General features: G+C 44.7%; 1 protein-coding gene across 1 annotated transcript in view; it reads left to right on the top strand.

The window, feature by feature from the left end:
* The window catches only part of HHAT (hedgehog acyltransferase), a 247,495-nt gene that overhangs the window by 46,022 nt on the left and 179,603 nt on the right, over positions 1 to 21,870 (top strand). The window contains exons 4-6 of the mRNA XM_069459447.1: positions 1,615 to 1,728; positions 11,312 to 11,506; positions 15,751 to 15,966. Coding sequence (XP_069315548.1) covers positions 1,615 to 1,728; positions 11,312 to 11,506; positions 15,751 to 15,966 — 525 coding nt within the window. The remainder of the gene's footprint in view (positions 1 to 1,614; positions 1,729 to 11,311; positions 11,507 to 15,750; positions 15,967 to 21,870) is intronic.

The following is a 21,870-nucleotide window of genomic DNA, read 5'->3' as shown; positions in this document are numbered from 1 at the left end:
GGATCAGGAATGAAGAGCCAGGTGTAGGGTCTGAGTTCTCTGCTCTGCTGCCTGGCTGTGTGGCTGCGGGCACATCCCGGGTCCCGACGTAGTTGTCTATAGACAGGAGGAATTCAACTAGATCTGTGCTTTTTAGCCAGGTAACAGGGGCTCTTTGACCAGGTTGTGTGTGTATCAGGATCTTGAGGTGTGGGGAGCATGTGTTATGTGAGAATGCACAGCGTTGGATTTCTTTATTTGGGAAAACAGGCAAACTGTTCTTAACAAGTGGCACAAAGCAAAGCATACAGTTTTGCTGGTGGTTAACAAAGGAGAGGAAGCACATGGGATTAGCAGTTAGTGGCAGGTACTACTGCTTAGCGAGTACTATGTGCTGGGCACTTTTCTGAACTTTTGATGTATATATGCTCTTATTTAAACCTAAAAAAAAATCTCTGAGTACTACTGTCATCTGAAGAAACAGAACAGAAAGGTTAAGCATCATGTTCCAGGTCATCGCAGTCAGGCTGTGGGCAGATCTGGGACCCAAACCCAGCCTCCCGTCTTAGCTGCTAGGCTTGCTACCTCTGATTTCATAGTCTGATATGGATCAAGATCAATTCTATCTGTATTTTACCTTAGGAACAAAAAAGTTTTAGTATATGTGTAACTGGTATGCATTGCCCCACAATCCTCAGGTACAAAAAAAATCCGTATTTTTTTCTAAATCCAGTTAAGGGGGCTCCATCCAAGTTCCTCTTACAGAGATGGGTGAGGGGTTCCGTATCAGTAGTCACTGCAGGATTCCTTTCCCACCCAGCCATTTTGGTTAGAAAATTCTGAGGCCTCAAATCCTCGATCCACCAAGGTGGTGCTGAGATGCTCACGGGCCCAGCCTGCATTGGCTGTTTCAGGGCGGCCAGTCACTGTGTGTGTTCTCCCCACGCTCAGCTCGGCCGCCGGGATCTTCCCTGGGCTCCTGAGGCCGTGGCATTTAGGTGTCAGTTCCCAGGTGTCTGCATGGCCACTCTTGTCAGGGCACCTGCCCCTGCCCAGAGCTTCATAGACGTGGAACCTGGTACCACTGTAGACACGGAGTAGTGCTACCTGGACCCAGAGTGTACCTGTCGTTCTTTGATTTCTAAGTTTATATGAAATTAGTTAATTTCTCTATGAAATTATCCTGCCTATAAATGACAGCAAGATTTAACACGATTGCCCTTGAGCAATTTTATTAGTGTCCAACTTACATTCCTCTCGTTAGTGAAAGTATCTAGGTGTCTAATCTGGGATAGTCTCAGTTCCTTACTTGCACTATCCAGGTGCCCATGGCTAAATGAATCGCTTTCCTAAGCCTCTGTTACATCTTTTACATAACGGAGATGATAATAGTTTCTAGAGGGTCCCGGGGGATCAGCTTTAAGAAAGACACTGAGTTGTAGAAAGGACAAGGTGCCTTTGGGGAATGGCAATGGGACCAGCAAGCTGGAGGGGAGAGGACAGGTGGGTGGGGACAGGATTTGATGTGCATAAGTGCTATTTCACAGTTAAGTGGTTTGTGTTAACCGGAGCTTGTGTTCTGACTCGGACATGTACTGAAATCCTTCTGATAAACTCCTGCTTTGATCTGTTTAGGACCCAACTGACTTTGAGTGGAGCTTCTGGATGGAATGGGGGAAGCAGTGGCTGGCGTGGCTTCTCCTTGGCCACGTGGCAGTGTCTCAGATGGCCACGCTGCTTGCAAGGAAGGTACGATTATGTGTGTTCTCTCCTTTTAAATATCTTTCTCCTTTGCTTTTTGTGTGAAGAATGGGTCCTGAGCTAGAAATCGGAAGACATGGATATTAGTCTTGGGAGCCTGGAAGAGATAGGAAGTGATTTCCTATGGAGGGAAAAAAAAAACAAAAAAAGCCCAATAAAGAAAAATACAAGTAAAAAGCTTGATACAAAGAATTCACATGTATAAAAGTTGTTGCATTGAACAACTGGAGAGCCTGCATTCTGTTTAAGAACACACAGAGTATTTATACAAATCAACCCACATACTAGACCATAAAGGAATTTTCAACAAATTTCAAAGGATGTGTTTTATATAGGTTAACTTCTTTAATCCCAGTGAAATTAAGTTGAAAAGCAAAAACAATAAGATGACCTGAAAACTCTAATTCGTCTAGAAATTGATAAAGAAAACATGCTTTCAAATAACTCATAGGTCAAGGAAGAAAACTTACTAGAAATTAGAAAATGAATGGAAAATAATATTAGCTATCAAAATTTGTAGGATACAATTAGAGTGGTAATTAATTTGGAAGCCATAATCCTATGTACTCACATTAAAAAAGAAAGGCTGAAATTAATAAGATAAGCATGCAACTTAAGAAGTTAGAAAAGAACAGCAGGTAAAAAAAACAGCAGAGAAAGAAGGAAAGAAAACAAAAATAAAAGCAGAAATTAATGAAATCAATGACAAAATTGATCATGAAAAAGAATGTACAAATAACCAATATTAGGGATGGGAACTATAGATATTACAGAGATGAAATAATGTAGTAAGAGAGTATTGTGTACAAGTTGATGGTTATGATTTTGAAAACTTTGGCAAAACAAATTTCTAGATAATACAACAACAAAACTGACTCAAAGAAATAGAAAGACTGAATAATACTGTTAACCAGGAAAAATCAGTTAAAAATCTATTTGTAAAAAAAAGCCCCACTAGTCTAATAAACCAATACTGCCAAACATCCAAAGTAAATGTAATTTGAATCTTTTTCAGGATTTTTCAGAAAAGAGAAAGAGGGAACATTCTCAAAGTCATCTTAATGAAGGTAGCATAAGACTGATACCAAAGTCAGTTGATATGCCCTACCAGATGTTATGACATATTATAAAGACATAAAAATTAAGATGCTATTATATTGGCACCAGAGTAGACAAATAGTCCAGTGGAACAGAATATACAATCTAGAAAATAACTATATAGATGGAAATGTGATTTATGACAGAGCTGGCCTTTCAGGTCTGGCTGGAAAAGATGAATTATTCAATCCATAGTGCCAACACATGTTTAGCCATATTTAAAAAATAAATACTTCATGCCATATATAATAATTTTCAAGGAGCATTAGGACTTAAAGTAAAAACCAAAAGTATTTTAGTAAAGATTATAGAGGAGGATATCTCTTGATCTTGGGGTAGAGAAAACTTTCTTATTTACACAAGACACAAAAAGTACGAATTACAAAGGAAAACATTGATAAATTTAAGTATACTAAAATTAACATAGTTAAAACTTGTGTTCCTCCAAAGAGACAATAAAGAAGTGGAAAGTCAAGTCACTAATACAGATGTAATTTGCAAACTACCAGGGATTGGTATATGGAATATATAAAGAAATTTCATAAGAAAAAGACAGATTACTTAATAGAAAAATGGTAAAGAAATGAAGAGGAAACACAAATGACCAATAAACTTGAGAAATGTTCAACTTCATTAGTAATCAAACAAATGCATCTTAAAACTATAATATTTCAAACTTTCTAGTTTGGCAAAAAGAAAACAAAAATCCCCTAATGACATCAAGTAGCCATCTGACCTTACACAGAGAGGGTGTGAATATATATTGATATAACTGCTTAGTAACACGTTACCTAGAAAAGGCATCTACCCCACAGCTACCACTGCTAATCCTGACATTCTCCCTGGAGAATCTCTTCTGCCAGCCAGGGGGTGTGAGGCAGGATGTTCATTGCTGTGATGTCTGTGATAATGAAGAGCCAGAAGCAATCCAAACGTTGATTACGGGGAAGTGGGTGAACTGTAGTGAATCCATCTCATGAAATAGAATGAATTCTAGTTATCAACGTGGATGAATTTCTGGATCATACCACTGAGCTAATAAAGCAAGTTGCAGAGGAATATATCAGATGAGATTCTATGTATAGAAAGCTCAGAAGTTTGCAAACTAAATGATACATGTCGAAAACTACAATGAAAAATGAACCATTAAAATAAATTTCTGGATAGTGGTAACATCTGGTTGGGAAGGGAAGTGGATAGTGGGGGGCGCGGTGGGGGGGAGGAGATACCTAGGGCTGCTTAAGCACTGATGGACTGTCTGTCTTAAGCTGGTGGTGGGTATGCAGGTGCGGTTTCATTATTTATACCTTATAAACTATGAATATTCCTTCTCCTTCTATGGACCTTTAATTCTACAGAATTCTACAGATAGCCTGTGTATCTGTTCATGTATTACATGTATGTCTGTGCTTTAGACGTAAGCGTAGGGTGTTCTTGCCCCCCAAAACCAAATAACCTAAAACTCATACTATTGAACTGATTTCAATTTCCATTCTCGCTTTAGGCCTAGCCTACAAAATCTGCCCCTGCCTCTTGTTTGGAGGTGGTATAGCCCCTGACGAGAATACCTGATTGAGATGAATAACTTGTTCCTGAGTGGATACGCCTCCCTCTTTGCAAACCACCTCCTTGTTTAGCTCCTGTTTTACACCTGACTCCATCAGAAATCCACCTATGTTAGGATATCGGTGTCTCTCCATTTGTTTGTGTGTATATTTGCATTGCAGCTCCTGCTACTTGAGGAGGGCAGTATCTGGTGTGGCTGAGAGCACTGGGGCGAATCCCTGCCTCGGCACTCTCAAGCCATGTAACCTCGAGCAACTTACTTGCTGTCTTTGAGCCCGTTTCCTCAGTTTTGCAGCCGGGATGACGCTGCTGGCCTCCGGGAGTCGTGGAGAGGGTCTAATGAGCAAGTGTTCTTCAGGGTTATGCTTGCATGTGAGGACAGCCAAGGCAGCGGTGGCTGCTGCTGTCATCGTCACTTGCCAGCCTTTGCTCCCGGAGCAGTCCTATCTATGGTGTTCAACAAAGAAGGCAACTGTCTTGAGATTCCACCGTCCTCAAGGGCAGAGGCCATGTCTGTCATCCAGACCAACATTTTCCTAGCAATTGCTTTTCAAGCGTGGCCTGGGGGAAAGGATTGAGAAGCCCAGCCTTTTCCATGGGGAGTCACAGTCATAACTTGAGGGAGAAGTTAGGAAACCGGGCACTGCTCCCTCCCTGGACTCGATGTGGGGGTGGGTCTCGCTACAGTGGGGGCTGGGAGAAAGTGTGGGCCACACCTGCCCTTCTGGTGTCACTGAAGGCCTCTGCGGAGGAGGCTTTTGAGCTGTGGCTTGAAGGAAATGGAGCTCACCTATTTTAGCATTCTGCATCGCGGTGTCAGGCAGGGGTGGACAGGTGGGCTTGTCTTTCTCTGCAGAGCACGTCTTAGCCAACGTCAGTAGGAGGTGTTCTTTGCGTGTTTCCTGGAATGAGGCAGAGTGCGCACTGAGTCATCTCCCTCTGTGTGTCTCTCGTCCCCTGTGCGACCACAGGTTTGATTTGTGAGACAGCTGGTGGGCAGGGCTCGGCTGTGGCCGGGGCACAGTGCTTTCTTTGTCTGAGTCTGCCTGGCCCTTGTGTAAGCATAAGCAACAGCTTTGGCCTCGTTAGCTCCCTGCTTTCGCCACCTGGACTGAGTGTTCCAGATGGCCTGCATTCGGGGAGTTGTTTTTGGTACTTATTCAGGGTGGAAGATTTGGGCTGCCATTGTTGTTTATTGCCCTATTCTCTGAGGCTTCCTAAGCTCTGGGCAATGTTCTGAAGGGATGGGCATTAGCAATTCTTGCCGTTACCAGCCTGGGCCCCGAAGGATGCTCCCATCTCCACCTCCTCTCATCCCACCACCTCCCCCAGGGAGGCAGGTTATTTTCAAAAGTATAATCTATCTTTTTTTTTTTAAACCATGGTAAGTAATAAAACTTTCCACTGAGCTCTGTGGCCGAGGTTGGACGCCTTTTTTCTGGGTAAGGCTCACTGGGTTTTGGCGAGACTGTACCAGGAGCCAGTGCCCTGGGAGGGGAGGCTGAGTCATGGCCCCGAGCTTTGGCTGTGGCTTTGTTGTGATTGGAGTGTGCGCTGGGCGGGTCAGACGGTTGCCTCCTTTCACGAATGCCACCGTGGCCTCTCCACCACCTGAGACATTGCGTTCTCTGTCCTCGGAGCTAAAATGACCCCTGCGTGAACTTTTTGAGAAGGCTGGCCTGGTGTGGGGGGCCGAAGGTGGGCGCCATTGCTGACTGCAGAGCAGTTTTTGCCGTACCTCTGGCTGGGAGAACCCACGTCGTTAGCACTGGGCCCCACAGCTGAGCTCACAGGCCACAGGCTATGCAGAGGGCTGCAGAGCGGGTCCCACAGTGCTGGGGAGAGGAGTGAACTAGCCTCTGGAAGGCCGTGGTGAACAGGCTCCCTTCCAGCAGATTCTCAGATCCATGCTCCTAATAGAAATCTCGTGCACTAACGGTTTTCCTGGCACCAGACTCTTTTACCTCCATCAATGCATAGCTTAGGAGGGATGACATTCCCTTTGTGTGGGCCCACTGGCCTTTGCTCCCAGGAAAAGCAGGCTAGAATGCAGGCGTTCAGACTCTGGGATGTGTGTTTTGTTTTTTTCTGTGTGTTTGGGGAGATTTTATATATTATATGTGTGTGTGTATATATACACATATATAGAGTGTATTTATTTCAGTAGCAGCTGTGATTGATTATGTAGTATATAATAAATCATGCCATGCCTAAGAATATCAATTGATTTCCTTTCTGCATTTCTCAAATAATGCTCCCACCGAGTGGTTTGCTGGCAGATGTGCAAAAAGTATTAATACACAGCAAAGTCTGATCCTGTTGCCAGTAGGAATCCTGCCCAAGACTTTACACCTTTGCTCCTCCCGACGGAGGTGAGCTAACCAGGGAAACCACTCGGGCACGTTGGTTATTGGCGTCCACGGCACAGGACGAGCTGAAGGAGAGATGGTGTGAGAAGGGGCAGTGTCTGCCAGTTTTTCCTGTGGCTGGTTCTGACTCCTCGTGAAGGAGGTGGGAAGAATATAGATTTCTGGAGCAAGGAGGGCAAGTCTGTGGTGTTCTCTTAGGGGTGCTGACTCCAGCCTTGGACATGCGCCAGCTCCATTGGCTAGACCCCCAGGAGGGTCCACTGGGACTAACCTGCAGGTTCTTACAGTTGTTCTGTATCCTACTGGCATTAGCCATAGGTGGTTTCCCCCAACACAAGTAGAGGCGTAAGAGACCCTGTGGGTGGAAAACAGGTAGTGGGCGGAGAGATGTGAAGTGACTCCCTTCTATTCTGTCTACATTGGCAAAGTAGCCTTTGTTTATAAGGAGCTAAGTGTGGGACAGATAGAGACTTTGGAAGACAGTAGATTTTCACGTTATTAGAGTATAGTTTCTTTCTTATTTTAAAAGTTTTCTCTCTTCCCCTGCTTTCTGTTTCGTCTTCTATTAGAAGCCGAGGATCCTGGAATAAAGACAGTTGAAGGGTCAGGGCAGTTTCTGTGATGGGGCTGTCATCCTGTGCTCCGGCAGAGATGTCTCAACTCATGTCAGTCTCAAGTTTCAGGTCGCTCCCACTTTGTTACCCTTTAGAAGAGAATCGTGAAGTCAAATGAAAGCCACCATGGGTTGTCACTGCATACTTACCAGAATGGTTCAGAAGAAGACATAGTAACAGCACCGAATGCTGGCAAGGGTGGGAATAAACCGGATCACTCGTACATTACTGGTGGGAATGTACAATGGCACAGGCTCCCTGGAAAACTGTTGGGCAGGTTATTATAGAACCGAATATACAGCCCAGCAAGTTTGCATTTATCCCGGAGAAATGAAAATTTATTTTTATATAAAAATCTGTTTGCATAAGGTTTTTTTTTTTTTTTTTTTTTTTTTTTTTTTTGTAATAGCCCCAAATTGGAAACAGCCAATTTCCTCCAACAGGTAAATATTTCAACAAACTGTGATACATTCATACCGTGGAAAACTACTCAGCAATAAGAAAGAGCTGAAACCATTGATGGGCACAGTGACTTGGATGAATCTCCAGGGAATTATGCTGAGCGAAAAAAGCCAGTCCCAAAGGTGGCATACTCTGATTTTTGAATTGACAAAATTTTATAAAAGAAAGAGATTAGTGGTTGCCAGGTTAGGGATGAGAGGGGTAAGGGAGGGGGGAAGGCAGTGGATATGGGAATAGGAGGGATCTTGTGGTGATGGAACTGTTCTGTGTCTCTACCACGGTGGGTACTGGACCTGCACATGTGATAAAATTGTATAGAACTAAACACACGCACACGCGCACACACACACAGTACAAGAGAAACTGGGGAAATCTAAGTTTGGTGAACTACCAATGTCAATATCCTGGTTGTGATATTTGTGATTTTACAAAGTGTTACTATTGTGGAAAACTGGGTAAAGTGTACAAGAGATCTCTCTGTATTTCTTATAAGTGCATATGAATACAACTATCTCAATAAAAATCTCCATTAGAAAAAGAGCATTATATAAAAGTTGTCTGACTAGAGCCTAAATTTCTAAATGAGAAACAACATAGCCCAACATTAAATTAAGGCTGTGTTTTGTTTGTACACTTCATTTGAGCAGCAGGATTCTTTGTGCCTTCTTGCAAGTGACTAATAATTTCCAATTGTAATCATGATTTGAACCATTTGAACTGGGCTACTTTGACTTTTTAGGTGGAGTTTTGAAACTTGAGCTTGGCATAGAGTGTCTGTGTGACCAAAACCTTGTATGTGTGCTCAGATCACCCTGAAAATTTGGAAGACGATCTTAAAGCCCTTCTAGTGATGAGTCAGAAGTGTTGCTTTGTAATAAAACATAACACGTTTTATTTTGTTTTTGTAAAGCTAAAAAATACTCTGGCCTAGTTGATGTCAGAGGCTTAATACTGATTTTAAGCATTTTCAGTTAAGAGGCAGACAAAAGTTTGATAAATACATAAGCACAGCTGGCGTAGAGATAGGCGGGGCGGGGCTGTCTTTAGGCCTTTGCATGTGAAATTGGTCTTCGAAGTGCTTAGGAAAAGCTCTCCCACTGCCCAGAGAAGCAGGTCATCCATGCTGCTGCTTGACCTGCTGGGCAATGCCACCCTGCTGTCCCTGGACCTCTCTGCACACTGCTTCAGATCCAGGCATGTGTGTGGGACGGATGGTGGCCGGGCCAATGTGCCTAAGGCCTCATTCCATGGTGGGGACTGCCTTGCCATCGTGAGAGGTGGAGAACAAGGTGTGGGAGGCTGATCATGCTCTTATGATTCTAATGGTGTTTTGAGAATGGGATTACAGTGGCATTTTTATAGATGAAGTATGAAAACCAGTATTTTAGTGGGGTTCTAATTTATCCAACAGTTCTATGCAGGAAATTGTTTTTATATTATCCATACCTTTTATTATACTTTTCATTACCTGTGTGCCATGAATATACATAGTAGAGTTGGCTATACTCCTTGGGGGAGAATAAGTGGATAATATTAAGGTTTGTAGAGAACATGAGTGTCTGTGATGTCTTAGAACAGTATTAAATGTTGTCTGCCTGTACTCTTTGGAAGGAGGGAAACCGTGGGGGATGAGAATATGGGACAAATTTGTCTGCCCTAAGGTGGCTTTTGAAACCACTGTTAAATTTATCATAGGATCTCTCAAGTAGATGAGGTTTACACAGCACTGTCAAGTATTTCTTGAAGGTTCTTTCAGCCTTTTCCAAGTTGAAGCAGCTTCAGTCTGTGGTAAGTTCCCAAATGAATCCCAGCAAACCAGCTTTTTCCAAATGGATCAAATAGCACTTAATAAAAATGTAACTGTGTCTGTGTACATAGCCACACACGCATGAAAAAGAATTCCAATGGTAAATGCTGTCGATAGTGTTGGAAAAGGACCTCCTGTTCTTCGTTTGTTAAAACTATCTCTTAAAATAGTCTCTGGCGACCTTGTTCCTTATAATTGGACTCTACCCAGAGGCGAGTGTTTGGGAGAAAGTTTGAAAGCAAATTTATGTGGCTGTTTTCTGTGGGTAGTTAGGCTGGAAAAACAGTAAAAGTGAACTTCGGATTTCTCTGGTTTTCTTGGAGCTTAAAAATGGCTAACCTAGTTTCACAATTAAAATGTTCTGTCTTGGGCTGAAGTGCAGGTTTGGGAAAGAACAGTACGCAGGCAGTGTTTTGGAAGACTTGGCATCTAAGGATGGGCTTTACAATTTACACACCACACCTACCTTTCCTTGAAAGAAGACTTTATGTTTTCACAAGAAGACCTAAATCTGGGCAGTCCCCAGTCCCCACTTTTCAACTCGGTGTATTCCTGGGGGCCACATTTTAAAATGCACATCCATGAGACATCATAGTTCCCTTGAGGAATAACAACTAGTATTTGTAGAGTTCTTACGATGTATGCAGATGCTGTTTGAAGCATTTTACAGGCATTAATTTATTTTAATCCTCACAATAACCTTACGAAATAGGTATTATTATCCTAATTTTATATATGAAGAAATTAAGGTACAGAGAGATTAAGTGATTTGCCTAAGGTTACACGGGTGGTTAATGGAGACACCAGCATTTGAATTTAGGCCCTTGGACTTCAAAGCTTGAGTCATTAAACCATGGTGATATCTTTTGCATTTCAACGTTAAAACACTATTTCAATTTTCAAATAAGGATTTACCAACCAGACATAACCAAGAGTATATCATAAAAGCAAAGACATGTTAATTCACCTATGTAGTTACTTAATGTAATAAGTATAAATTACTTGATAATTAAGTAGAAAAAATATTCTGACTCTCCTAAAATGGGAATAAATGTATTAGACTGTGCAAAGTCCTCACTATCCTAGCAAGTAAGTATGATACAGTTTTTCTGTGATATAAATTTGTCTGTAAACAATATGCTAAAAAACGTAATTACACGTTTAATTTTAAGTCTCTGGCTTAGACTTTCGAAAGGCTTTTTTGGTTTGGAGAGCCTGGTTTTCCCAATAAGACTCCCTAGAAATCTGTACTGACACTTTCTTTCACTTTTGTTCTTGAAGGACGGTGTATGCAGGGTGTGGTGTGCCAGGTTGGCAGCTCTTCCAACTGTCTTCTGGCTTCCACAGTATAAGATCTACTGAAAAGTCAGCTTAATTAACATTTTCTTGTAGTGGGACCTGGGGGTCTGAGTGGCTTTGGTTGAAGGCAGGAAAGTGATCACTTGCCTCTGGGTGGATCTCATGGAATTTTCTGGGAGCTAATGTAGAAAGTCCTTTTGAATCTTGTTGGTCTGTGTTATACCAAATTCCCGGGACAGTGAGAAGAGTTTGGTTATTGGGTTAATAAATATTATCCTCTTACGTGTAGAACCTTTAACAGCAATGCCCATGAATTTAATTCTTTCCCTCCCCCCCTCCCCCGTGTGTCTCTGCAGCACAGACCCTGGATTCTCATGGTCTATGGGATGTGGGCCTGCTGGTGTGTGCTGGGGACCCCAGGTGTGGCCATGGTCTTGCTCCACACCGTCATCTCCTTCTGTGTGGCCCAGTTCCGGTCGCTGGTCCTGTCATGGCTCTGTTCTCTCCTCTTGCTTTCCACACTGAGGCTGCAAGGTGTGGAAGAAGTCAAGGTAAGTGTCTTTCTGTTGCCATCGGGAAGGAAAAGGCCCCGTTGGCTTTGCCCTGATCTCAGCACATACCTTTGTTTTCAAACAAGAGACAATTGTAGAACCATCATGGGGCTCCCCCTAGTGACCATACAGTGTTGATACATGTGCACCCTGGCGGGGCATTCTGCAATCTTTTGTGTCTGGCTAAGACACAAAATGTTGCTCCCTTTACCTTTTCTCTCAGGTGGGCATGGAGGGTGCCAGATGTAACAGGAGCCAGAGGGGCAGGAAAAAAGGGAAAAGAAACAAATAGTCCCTTAGCCGTTTAATAAAAATCATCTGGAGAGCACTTTATAGTTTGTAGGGAACACTCACTATTCCTCATCTCATCTGATGCCCACATGGCCGTGTGATGGTAAAGCACGTGTTTTTCTTCTTCTTAGTTGATGGAACAGATTTATTTATTATCCGTGCACTAACTCCACTGGAAACTCTTTGAATTTAGAACGTGAAAACAAAGTGTTTTGCCCCAAAGGCCAGAACTAGCTTTCATTTTTGGAAACCCAAAGACATTGACAGTCTCAACTACCTAACAATGTTTTGTGCTAATGGAGGTTGACATTGGGCCTGAACCCCATTTCTTTATGGCTTTTGTTTGCATTAGTACATTTTTCCTTTATAGGTATTTACCTTCTTAGCTTTATTTTTTCTTAATTGCAATAACAATACATTTTTATTTTCTGAGCGGACACCAGATTTGGCCCACGGGATGACAGACTGCATTCCAGGTTTAGGAGCTTGGTGTGTGTTGCTGAGCTGATCGCACCCATGGGTGAACTCTCCCCACGCCACCTTTTCCGATTCCTGTAGTACGTTCTCTGCTCATCTCCTGTGTGCACCACCCCCTGGACAACTCCAGACCGTCTGGGTGTGTCTTTGGTAACTGGGAAGACTTAGCCCTGCTGGTCTCAGGCCCACTCTGAGCTTCTCTCTCTCGCCTATCTGTTGAATGTTTGTTTTCAAGTTGGAGAAATCCAGCTTGTCGTCAAAGCTGCCAGGGAAGCCATCGGATCTGTGGTTGCGAGGGACGGTCTGTGTGGAGCTCTCGACCATGCAGAAGTGGCAGCTTTCCCCTGGGGTGGCGATGTGTGGCAAAAAGAACTCACATCTAGGGCCCCAGCTCCAGTGTCTGTTCTTGGGATCTGCGCGTTAGAGCAGGGTCAGTCAACTGCAAGAGTGGCCAGCTTTTGAAAGACTCACAGCTCTGAGAACATGGGGCCATGTGCCCAGGGCAGAGCCGTGGCTGTTTTCCATCTTCATCAGCCGCCTTCCCTAGCCTGGTTCTCAGCCACTGCCCAAGCAGGGCCACAGGAGCTGTTGTCTGAGTCAGGCTAATCTGCTTATCTTTCCCTTTACACATGTGCACATTTCTACCCTGTCTCTTGGAACCAACCTCCCCCCCATGCCCGTCCACCAGAGTCCCTTGTCTCTTTCCAAGTAGGCTTAGACCTCAGTCTCCAGTGCAGTTCCTATCTCTGCATAAAACTCTTCTCCAACTCCAGTTTGTTTTCTTTCTGTGAGTCCTCGGATGAAATCAATGAGTTGTACTGACGGCTTCACTAGTGCTGGGCTCTGTGCTGGCTTAGGATTTTTTGTGTTCACTTTGCACGATGCAACGTGGATATCCACTGCTTGGTGTGTCTGGTTTTGTGGACGAGAATATAAACTCTTCGAGGGGAAGGGCGGTGTTCCCATGCCCCTGTGTGTGAGACACAGGCCCGTTCCCTGCAGGTGCCTGCTGACCGAGCGAGTGTGCCCGTGGAGATCCGGTGGGGTTAGAGGAAGGAGTAGGCACGTGCAGTGTCCCCTGAGGCTCCATGTGACGTGCTGCTGCTCCTGTGTCCCAGCTGGTGAGCGAGCCAGCAGCTCTCTGAATGGTATATGACACTAACTGATCGGTTTTTCTGCGGCTGTCCTTTATTTCTTACCTTCACCCCATTAACATTCCTTGCAAAATCTTAGGAAGTTTCTGATACTCTTTCTTCAATCACTGTGGGACTGAAACTCCCGTGACATCTTTTTTTTGTTCATTCGTTCATTCACTCGCTGGTTGATTGGGGCGACTGCACGTAGAACTCGTGTGCCCTGGATCTGCACAGTGGAGCATGAGGGGAAAAATGGGCCAGTGCCCTCGTTTCTAGTCTCTTCTATTCACTGTCTCCTCCTCTTGAAGCTGGAGGCAGCCGTGTAACGTCTGAGCCTCAGTTTCACTATTTCTAAAACGGAAGTAACAGCTGCTCCGTCTTCCTTACGGGATCGTTCCCAGGGTCAAACGAGATCAATGTTAAGTGACTTTATGAAAATTGTAGCTGTTAGGGTGGGGACTCACGAGCTCATGGCACTGTTTGAGAAAGATTTCTCACACAACGATTAGGATAAAAAGACGTAAAAAGTTTATTTACTTTCCCAAGAAGGAAAGGAAGGAAAAGAAAGAAAAAAAGAGAAAAATGGCACAGCACTGAGAGAAAGTAGTAGGAAATGCCAGCAGCTGAGGAAAAGTAGCTTAGTGTTTTTAAAGGGTAAAAATGGCTTTTTTTCTTTGCTGCAGACTGATAACAGAAGTGGCTGTGGAGTGGCTGTGTTTGCTTTTCCATCTTTTCTTTTCTCTGTGAGGCTGGTTTTATCTGAGTTCTTGAAATGTAGTCCTGGCAGGAACTGAGGCAGAGAGCTTGCACCCCTGTTGTCTGTTTGGGGCCCTTCAAGGCTGTGAAACAAACTCATAGATACAACGAATGAGTTAGGCTTGAAGACAATGAATTGAGTCCCAGGGCAGTTGTGCTGTGAGTTTTCTCTTCAGAGGGGTAATTATGTGTTGTGAGTTTATTTCTCTGTGTGTTTATTTTTAGCTTAGATAGCTTATTAACAAGGCCACCCTTCAGTAGCCTTTCAGAAGTTCAAGTATTTTTTGCTGTTAGACTATCTTAATTTTTCTTGCTCTCACCAATGGATTGGGGCTAATACTTCGTTTTAAACACAAATGTCAAAATCTGGATTTATGGGAGTAAATCAAGCAGTAACTCTGTCTTAACAAAAGATACTTACCTTCCCAGAATGATTAATTAGGCAAGTGTGCTTAAAAATGGATTTGCAATAAAAATATGAACATACACCTAATGTTTTTGGGGACCTGACCAGTATACAGAATCTAATTTATCATTTCTTCGGGGACAGTTAGCATCAGTTATGGATGTTGATGGTGAATAAATGTTCACTTTTTGTGCACATTTTGTGGTGACTTCAAAAACACTGCAGAAGGAGATCAGATGACTAGGAACTAGTTGGGTTTCCATGCTTTTGCACCTGTGGTTCTCCTGATACGCATGTCCTCCTCACCCTTGGTGGCTGCTGAAGTCTTAGACAAAGAGTAGAAACTCTGTTCAGTGGTTGGCTTATCTGTGAACAGTCTTAAAAGACCCTCACAGATCAAATTAACTACTCATTCCTTTGACCCAATTCTATATCTTGTATATAGTTCCATAAATTGTTTTTCTCATTAAAAAGCAATATATGTATTTTTAGAAAATATGGAAAATATAGAAAAATGTAGAGATTATAAAATGATTCATGATTTTGCTCCCCTGATATTAACATTTGATCACATTTCCTTCTTGTCTTTTGTTCCATGCAAGTTTTTATACAGGCTTGTTCTCGTTTCATGCTGGGTCATGATTGCATTTTTACAAACCTATCTCTATGATAATTTAAACATGAGAGTAGGGACTATTTCTTTTAAATACGTGTCTCTAAAGCTATTTGGCAAATAGTACTCAATACGGAGCCAAATTAACAGAAGAGCCAAAAGACAAATATGTTGAAGACAGAAATCTCACATGGCATTTTAAGTCCCTCTGTGGTCAGAGCTGTCAAAGTAGCCATTGGATGTAGCTAATCTCCACTGGATGTGTCTAATAGATACACATCCAGGGAAACCTTCATTCTGTTGCATCAGGTCTGATGTGAAGTTTGTTATAGATGTTCTTTTCCCCACTGCTCATTAATGGCTTGCTTTGATTAGCATTGAAATTTACCTGGTGTTCACTGAATCTTGACTCTCCTTATGGTACACCTGCTCTACCTGCGGAAGGGATCTCCTTCCCCAGGGCTTCTAGGCTTCTGAGATAAAGGTGGCCGTGCTGGCCAGCACCTTCATTGGATGATGTCCCTCCTGGACACTCTAAGGTAGTTTTCTCCTTTTGATGTTGCAGAGAAGGTGGTACAAGACAGAAAACGAGTACTACTTGCTGCAGTTCACGCTGACTGTCCGCTGCCTGTACTACACCAGCTTCAGCCTCGAGTTCTGCTGGCGGCAGCTGCCAGCTGAGCGTGCCGCCTACTCCTTTCCCTGGATGCTGGCCTATGTCTTTTACTACCCGGTCTTCCACAACGGGCCCATCCTTGGCTTCCCGGAGTTCGTCACACAGGTAGGGCCCGTCGGGGGTTGGATTGGTATGTGTAGAGTAAGCCTCTGACCTTGTTGCTGTGGTCCTATCTAGGACTCTTGGATCTTTTCATTCAGGTGTGCCCATAGATTTAAAACACACTCAGTTGTCGTGAGTTTTCACGTAACAGACCAAATACATGGGGGAGATAAGGTTGATCTGCCTCATGTATGTTAGCTCCAGGGGTCCCCATTCTCATTCTCCAGTGTGGCACTGGAGCTGATAACTGGGGCACACGGAAAGGGACTTGGGAGTTGGTGTCCATTGCAGTGAAGTCCTAGGGAAAGAAAAAGTTTTATTATGATGGTATTACTTGAAAAAGTAGAAAATGTTGCTCAGCTGTTGGTTGGCGAATGTTTCCCCTTAAATTCACAAACTGCTTATGAAACAGCCCTGCCGTAGCCTGGGAATTAAGGGTGACCTAGGTGAGAAAACAGAGGGGAGGTGAAGAAATTTCCAAGGCAACGGTGAGTTTGCAGATCTGGGAGCCTGTGTGGGCCCTGTCTGCCTTCTCTGCACAGCATCCTTGTCCAAAATGCCATGTTGATTAAGCTGCCTTAGTTGTTCCGACTTCACCTTTCCCTCTACTTAGAAATTTCTTTTTTGTTTGTTTTTCCTTTCCTTTAACCCATATCTAGTTTCATGGAACATGTTTGCTAAGTTAATTCACCTAAGGTGTTAGTAATCAATAATACCTACAGCAGTGTTTCTCAAGGGACGTTTCTACCCCCACCACCAAAACAAAACAATTCTGATGGAGGCGACAATAGCATGTATGTACATACACATGTACAACAAACACACACGCCTGGCAGCATGGTTTAACGTGGAGAGCCAACAGTACTGCTGCACATTTCTGGGGTCAAGGGGAACAGGAAGGATGCCCCTGGGAAAAAAAGGAGCATTCTTAGAAATCTTTTGTCTTGAAAATTTCTGTAAGTTATGCATTGTACTCAAAACTATATTTTTGCATTATAACAATAACATAATGTTCTAAAATAGCCAGTGAGAGTATTTAAGTTTTTTTCCCTTCAGAAATCTTTAAGTGAAATTGACATTCTAGGTAGATGTATGTTTAAGGTGTGGTTTCTCAAACCTTGGTTTGGGTTGCATAGGATAGTTCTTTTGTCATGAAGTAATTTAAAATCTGTATTTTTAAAATTATTGTGTAAAACTGTGGTGTCCCCGATGGCCTGTGGCCTGTTAGGAACAAGGCCACACAGCAGGAGGGGCAAGCGAAGCTTCATCTGTATTTGCAGCCGCTCACCATCTCCCCACAACCCCTGCCCCTGGATCCATGGAAAAATTGTCTTCCATGAAACTGGTCCCTGGTACCAAAAAGGCTAGAGACCACTGGTGTAAAAGACAGAGGAGGTGACTTAGTGGAGGCCCTTGGAAGGGCAAATTAAAATTTTTCTCTGTGGTTTGGGAATATTCATAGAAAAGTCAACCCAGAAAAGGAAAAATGTTCAGTGAGCTATAGGGCACATACAAAAAGCCAGGAAGTTTCCACAGTTGTGGAGGTGCCTATATGGGTGCTTCCCTTCTATGGGCAACGGGGCTTTAAAAGGGGGAGGGGTTGGTTAAACCAAGAAGCTAACCCAGTGGTAAAAGGATTCTTTCAGAGAGACCAGGAGCAAAAGGCTGGGATGGGGAGGGAGAAAGCTGACTGGAAGAGCTTGTGAGCAGGATTTGTGCTTACAAGTGCCTGAATGAATGAATGAATGCATACAGTGCCTTCAGCGGTAAGCACTGGTAGTACTGAAATTCATAGTCCTCAACAATGCAGAGCAGCAGGGTGAGGCTGCACCACCAGGGGGCAGCAGAACCCCATCGTGGAAACCAACCCGGGAGGGAAATCGGTGCCCAGCTGGGAATCTGCAAACTCCAAATGACAAAATGGCCATGTTAGGCACACCCCTGGAGGATGTGTCTTTCGCCCAGGTTTTTAGCATGTAAGTTTACATACACAAAATGCGGGAAGTATAGAAGAGGTGCTTTCTGTAATGTAAGGCAGGTGACATTTGCACACATCAGTCATGAACAGGTAAAAATTTACCTCTGTGCCTTAACTTGAACGCCGTTTCTGGTGGCATTTAGAGCCTGATGGGCCTGATTTATTTTTGTCCTGTGTTTCTGTGGAGCTCAGATACTGAGCCAGGGTGAGGCAGGGATGGGCGGTTGAGGGAAGAGCAGGACATGCTGTTTATTTGCTTAGCGTGGAGCGTGGGGCTGCGACAATTCAACTTTGAACAGGCTGAATCGTGCAGGGTGGGCTGGGGTGCAAGGAGGAAGGGGGGCCTCAGTGTGGCGGGCCGGGGGCTCTTCCTTGGGTGCTTCCCCCACCTCAGGGGATTTGGCGTGGAGGTTCAGAGCAAAGGCTCTAGAGCCCGACTCCCCAGGTTTGAATCCCTCTGTTTTGGCTTGAGAGCATCTGGTGAGATATTAACCTTATTTATGCCTCAGTTTCCTTACCAGTGAAATGGAAAAAATAGTAGTTCCTCCCTCACAGGGCTGTTGTGAGGACTAAATGATTTTAAATAGGTAATGTGGCTTGGCGCATCAGTACTAGGAGTATTAACTCTTACTGTCATTACTGTTGACGTTCTTAGCCAGATGCCTGTGGCAATTCCAGGGTGAGTGTGGGCCAGAACTGAGGCCTGGGTATCCAGTCTGGCAGGGGCACAGCAGCAGGGGGTCCTGGGCAGCGGCCATCCTGCACCTCGGAGGAGGCCAGTGTGCTGGTCCCCTCTGTTTGAAGAGACCCAGGCAGTTGCTGCAGGTACGGGGGTGGTCCCAGCCCTGAATAGCTGGGCCTGGCGAGCGCTGGGCAGGCAGGGAGTGTCCCAGGGCTTTGCCCAGGGTCTGCCACGGGCTCTGGTTCTAGGGAACACCTGCAGTGATGCTAATTATAATAAATAATACTGAGTACTCCGGGCCAGGCTTTACACGTTCTAACTTAATCCTCACTACAACCCTATGAAGCAAAACTGTGGTTACCACTTTACAGCCAGGGACATGGGGCAAAGGGAGGCTATTGGAATGCAGGTTGGGTAGAAGGACTAGAGACATGAGCCTTGCCACGCTGACGTGGGGTGACAGGAGGGAGGGAATGGAGTGTGGCCTGGTGGACGCACGAGTCTGGTTCAAATTGGCCAGACCGGGTTCCAGTCCTGTGGCAGCAACACCACCGGCAGGCCCCACGTGCTGTTCTGGTAGAGGTCACTGTGTCCCTGGCTGTGGTCCAGAGGGCTGGGGAGGGGGCAGTGAGGGTCTGAAGAGGGAGCGATGCGTTGGGAGTAAGAGTATGGTCTGTGACCACAGAATGCAGAGGAACTACACCCACTACAAAGGAATAAAACACCTGCTACAAAGCCCCCAGACCCAAGCAGAGAGAAGCCAGGCAGTCAGGAGCAGAAAGGGCCAAGTTGATAACTGGCTCTGGGTAAGGCTTTCGTTGGTGCTCTCAAACATATGTATTATTAGCATGTGAAGGAAAGGGACCTTTCATCTTTGAGAACTGTCATCTTTAATCATCAGAATATCTTTGGAAGAGAGAGAAAGACTTTGCTATTCCTTTTTATGCAATTTGCATGAAATGAGGTTTTAAAATACAATCCGTTTTGAAATGCACTTTGCAGATGAGTTAATGTGGATTTTTCAGTGGCGCCTGAACTTAAAATTTGCATGATGGCAGTTGCCAGTGGTCTTAAGGTTGGCAATCGCCTAGGTTTGAAATGCCTCAGGTGATGTATTTTACATGCGGACAAGAGAGCAGCCCATCTCATTAGCTGGGCTGTGTACAGCGTGTCTGTTCTTGGGGTTGACAAGGAACAAATGCTGAGTGTTTTTGTTTTTTTTAAATAAAAGGGAGTCAACTAGATTGAAAGTCTAAATAGACTGTAATGACATGAATAAAGAAAAATAGCCATTGTTTTTTAAGGTAAAAGCAAATAGAAAGGAAAGTTGTATGGTTTTCCTTCTACTGCATTTATTTGTATAATTAGGTAATAAACTTTTCTGTCCTCATAATGAGGAGGCATTTAGCATCAAAAAGGAAGCATTGCAGAGAAATGTCCAGCCCTTCTAGTCCTGCCCGAGACACATAATTAAGCCTTATTAAACCTGGTAGGGAAGTCTTGGCCTGCAGAAGGTAGGTCAGTCATTATTGGGAAGCCAGTGGGCCTCAGAATGGACTGCATGGTTCTTCTTAATTACAGATACTGTGTCGTTCTAGACTGCACATGGTTTGGGGAGGAAAAGGAGGCCTTTGAATTGACTTGGGAATGTGATTGCTTGGAGCTGGGAAACGATTGGGTGGATGTGTTTTCTTGACTGCCTTGCAGGCCTATCTGCTCTGGCCTCTCCTGGCTCCCCTCCAATCCCACTGCGTCTCTACTCTCTGGAACAGGGCTCCATACCCGGTGCAGGCCTGGCCTTCAGGGGACCTGAGCGTGGGGTGGGCTTGTGCTCAGGCCTGCCGGCCACCTGCGCAGTTGCTTATTCAGAAACTGGAGCCACAACAGCCGTGTGACGATTATTTCTGTCAACGCTGCTTCTGAGGCCATTATCACATTCAGCCAGAAAACTTGCTGCTCTCCAAGAGTCTGGGCACCAGGAGAGGCCTGACAATCTGTTGGTCTAGAGTGATCTTGGTGCGTCTTCCTGTCTTAGCCTTGTCAATTGCCTTGGTCTGAGCTCTTGCCCCCACAGACTAATGGACACTCTGTGTCTCAGTCCATTGGGATGGCTGTAACAAAATGCCATAAACTTGGTGGTTTATAAACAACAGAAGTTTATTTCTCTCAGTTCTTGAGGTTGGGAAGTCCTAGATTAAGGCACTGGCAGATTTGGTGTCTAGTGAGGGCCTGCTTCCTGGTTCATAGACTGTACCTTCCACTGTGTGCTCACAGGGTGGAAGGGACTAGCTAGCTCTCTGGGGTCATTTTTATAAGGGCTCTATTCCTAATCACAAGGCCTCTGGCCTGATGACCTAATGGCTTCCCAAGGGCTCTATCTCCTAGAACCATCACCTTGGGAGTTAGGATTTCAACATGAATTTGGGGGGTTAATAGTCTATAGCCTCCTACCTCTGGCCCCCCAAAATTCATGTCCTTCTTACATGGAAAATACATTCATTCCGTCCTAGTATCCCCAATAGTATTAACTCCTTCCAGCATCAACTCAAAAGTCTGAAGCCCAAAGTCTCATTTAAATAACATCTAAAACAGATATAGGCGAGATTCAAGGCATGATTTATTCTCTAGCAAATTCCCCTCCAGCTGTGAGCCTGTGAAATCAAACAAGCTACGTGCTTCCAAATACAGTGGTGGGACAGGCATGGGATAGACATTCTCATTCCAAAAGGTAAAAATAGGAAAGAAGAAAGGCGTAGGAAGTCCTGAGCAAGCCCAAAATCTTATGTCTCAAAAATAGTCATCTTTGGCTCGTTGCTGTGCCCTACAGGCCCACTAGGGTGGAGGTGTAGCCTTCCAGACACACTGGGGTGCCTTCTGGACACATGGGGGTGGTGGCTCTTCCCCCCTGGCAGCTCTGTGCCTCCTGCAGCTCACTCAGGCCGGGATCTTGAGCCGGTGGCTCTACTGGTCTGGGGTCACGGGGGCAGCCCCACCACCATGGCTCTGCTGGGCACTGCACTAGTGGGGGCTGTCTGGGTGGGCCCTGCCCCTGTGGCAGTTCTCTGCCTGGGCCCCGGGACACTTCAGGGTATCATTAGAAATCTGAGTGGGGGCTGCCACACCCCTCACGGCTTTGCTGGTTGCGGCACATACTGCACTTCTCTGGGGCCCAGAGGAGCTGCACCTGAGGCAGCTGGGGAGGGTGGTAGCAGAGTCACACTGCAAGGTGGCACTGGGCAGTGGTGGC

Source organism: Eulemur rufifrons, chromosome 27, assembly GCF_041146395.1.
Source record: "Eulemur rufifrons isolate Redbay chromosome 27, OSU_ERuf_1, whole genome shotgun sequence".
Lineage (NCBI taxonomy): Eukaryota > Metazoa > Chordata > Mammalia > Primates > Lemuridae > Eulemur > Eulemur rufifrons.
The sequence above is the reverse complement of the archived record's forward strand: the minus strand, read 5'-3'. Positions and strand labels throughout refer to the sequence as shown.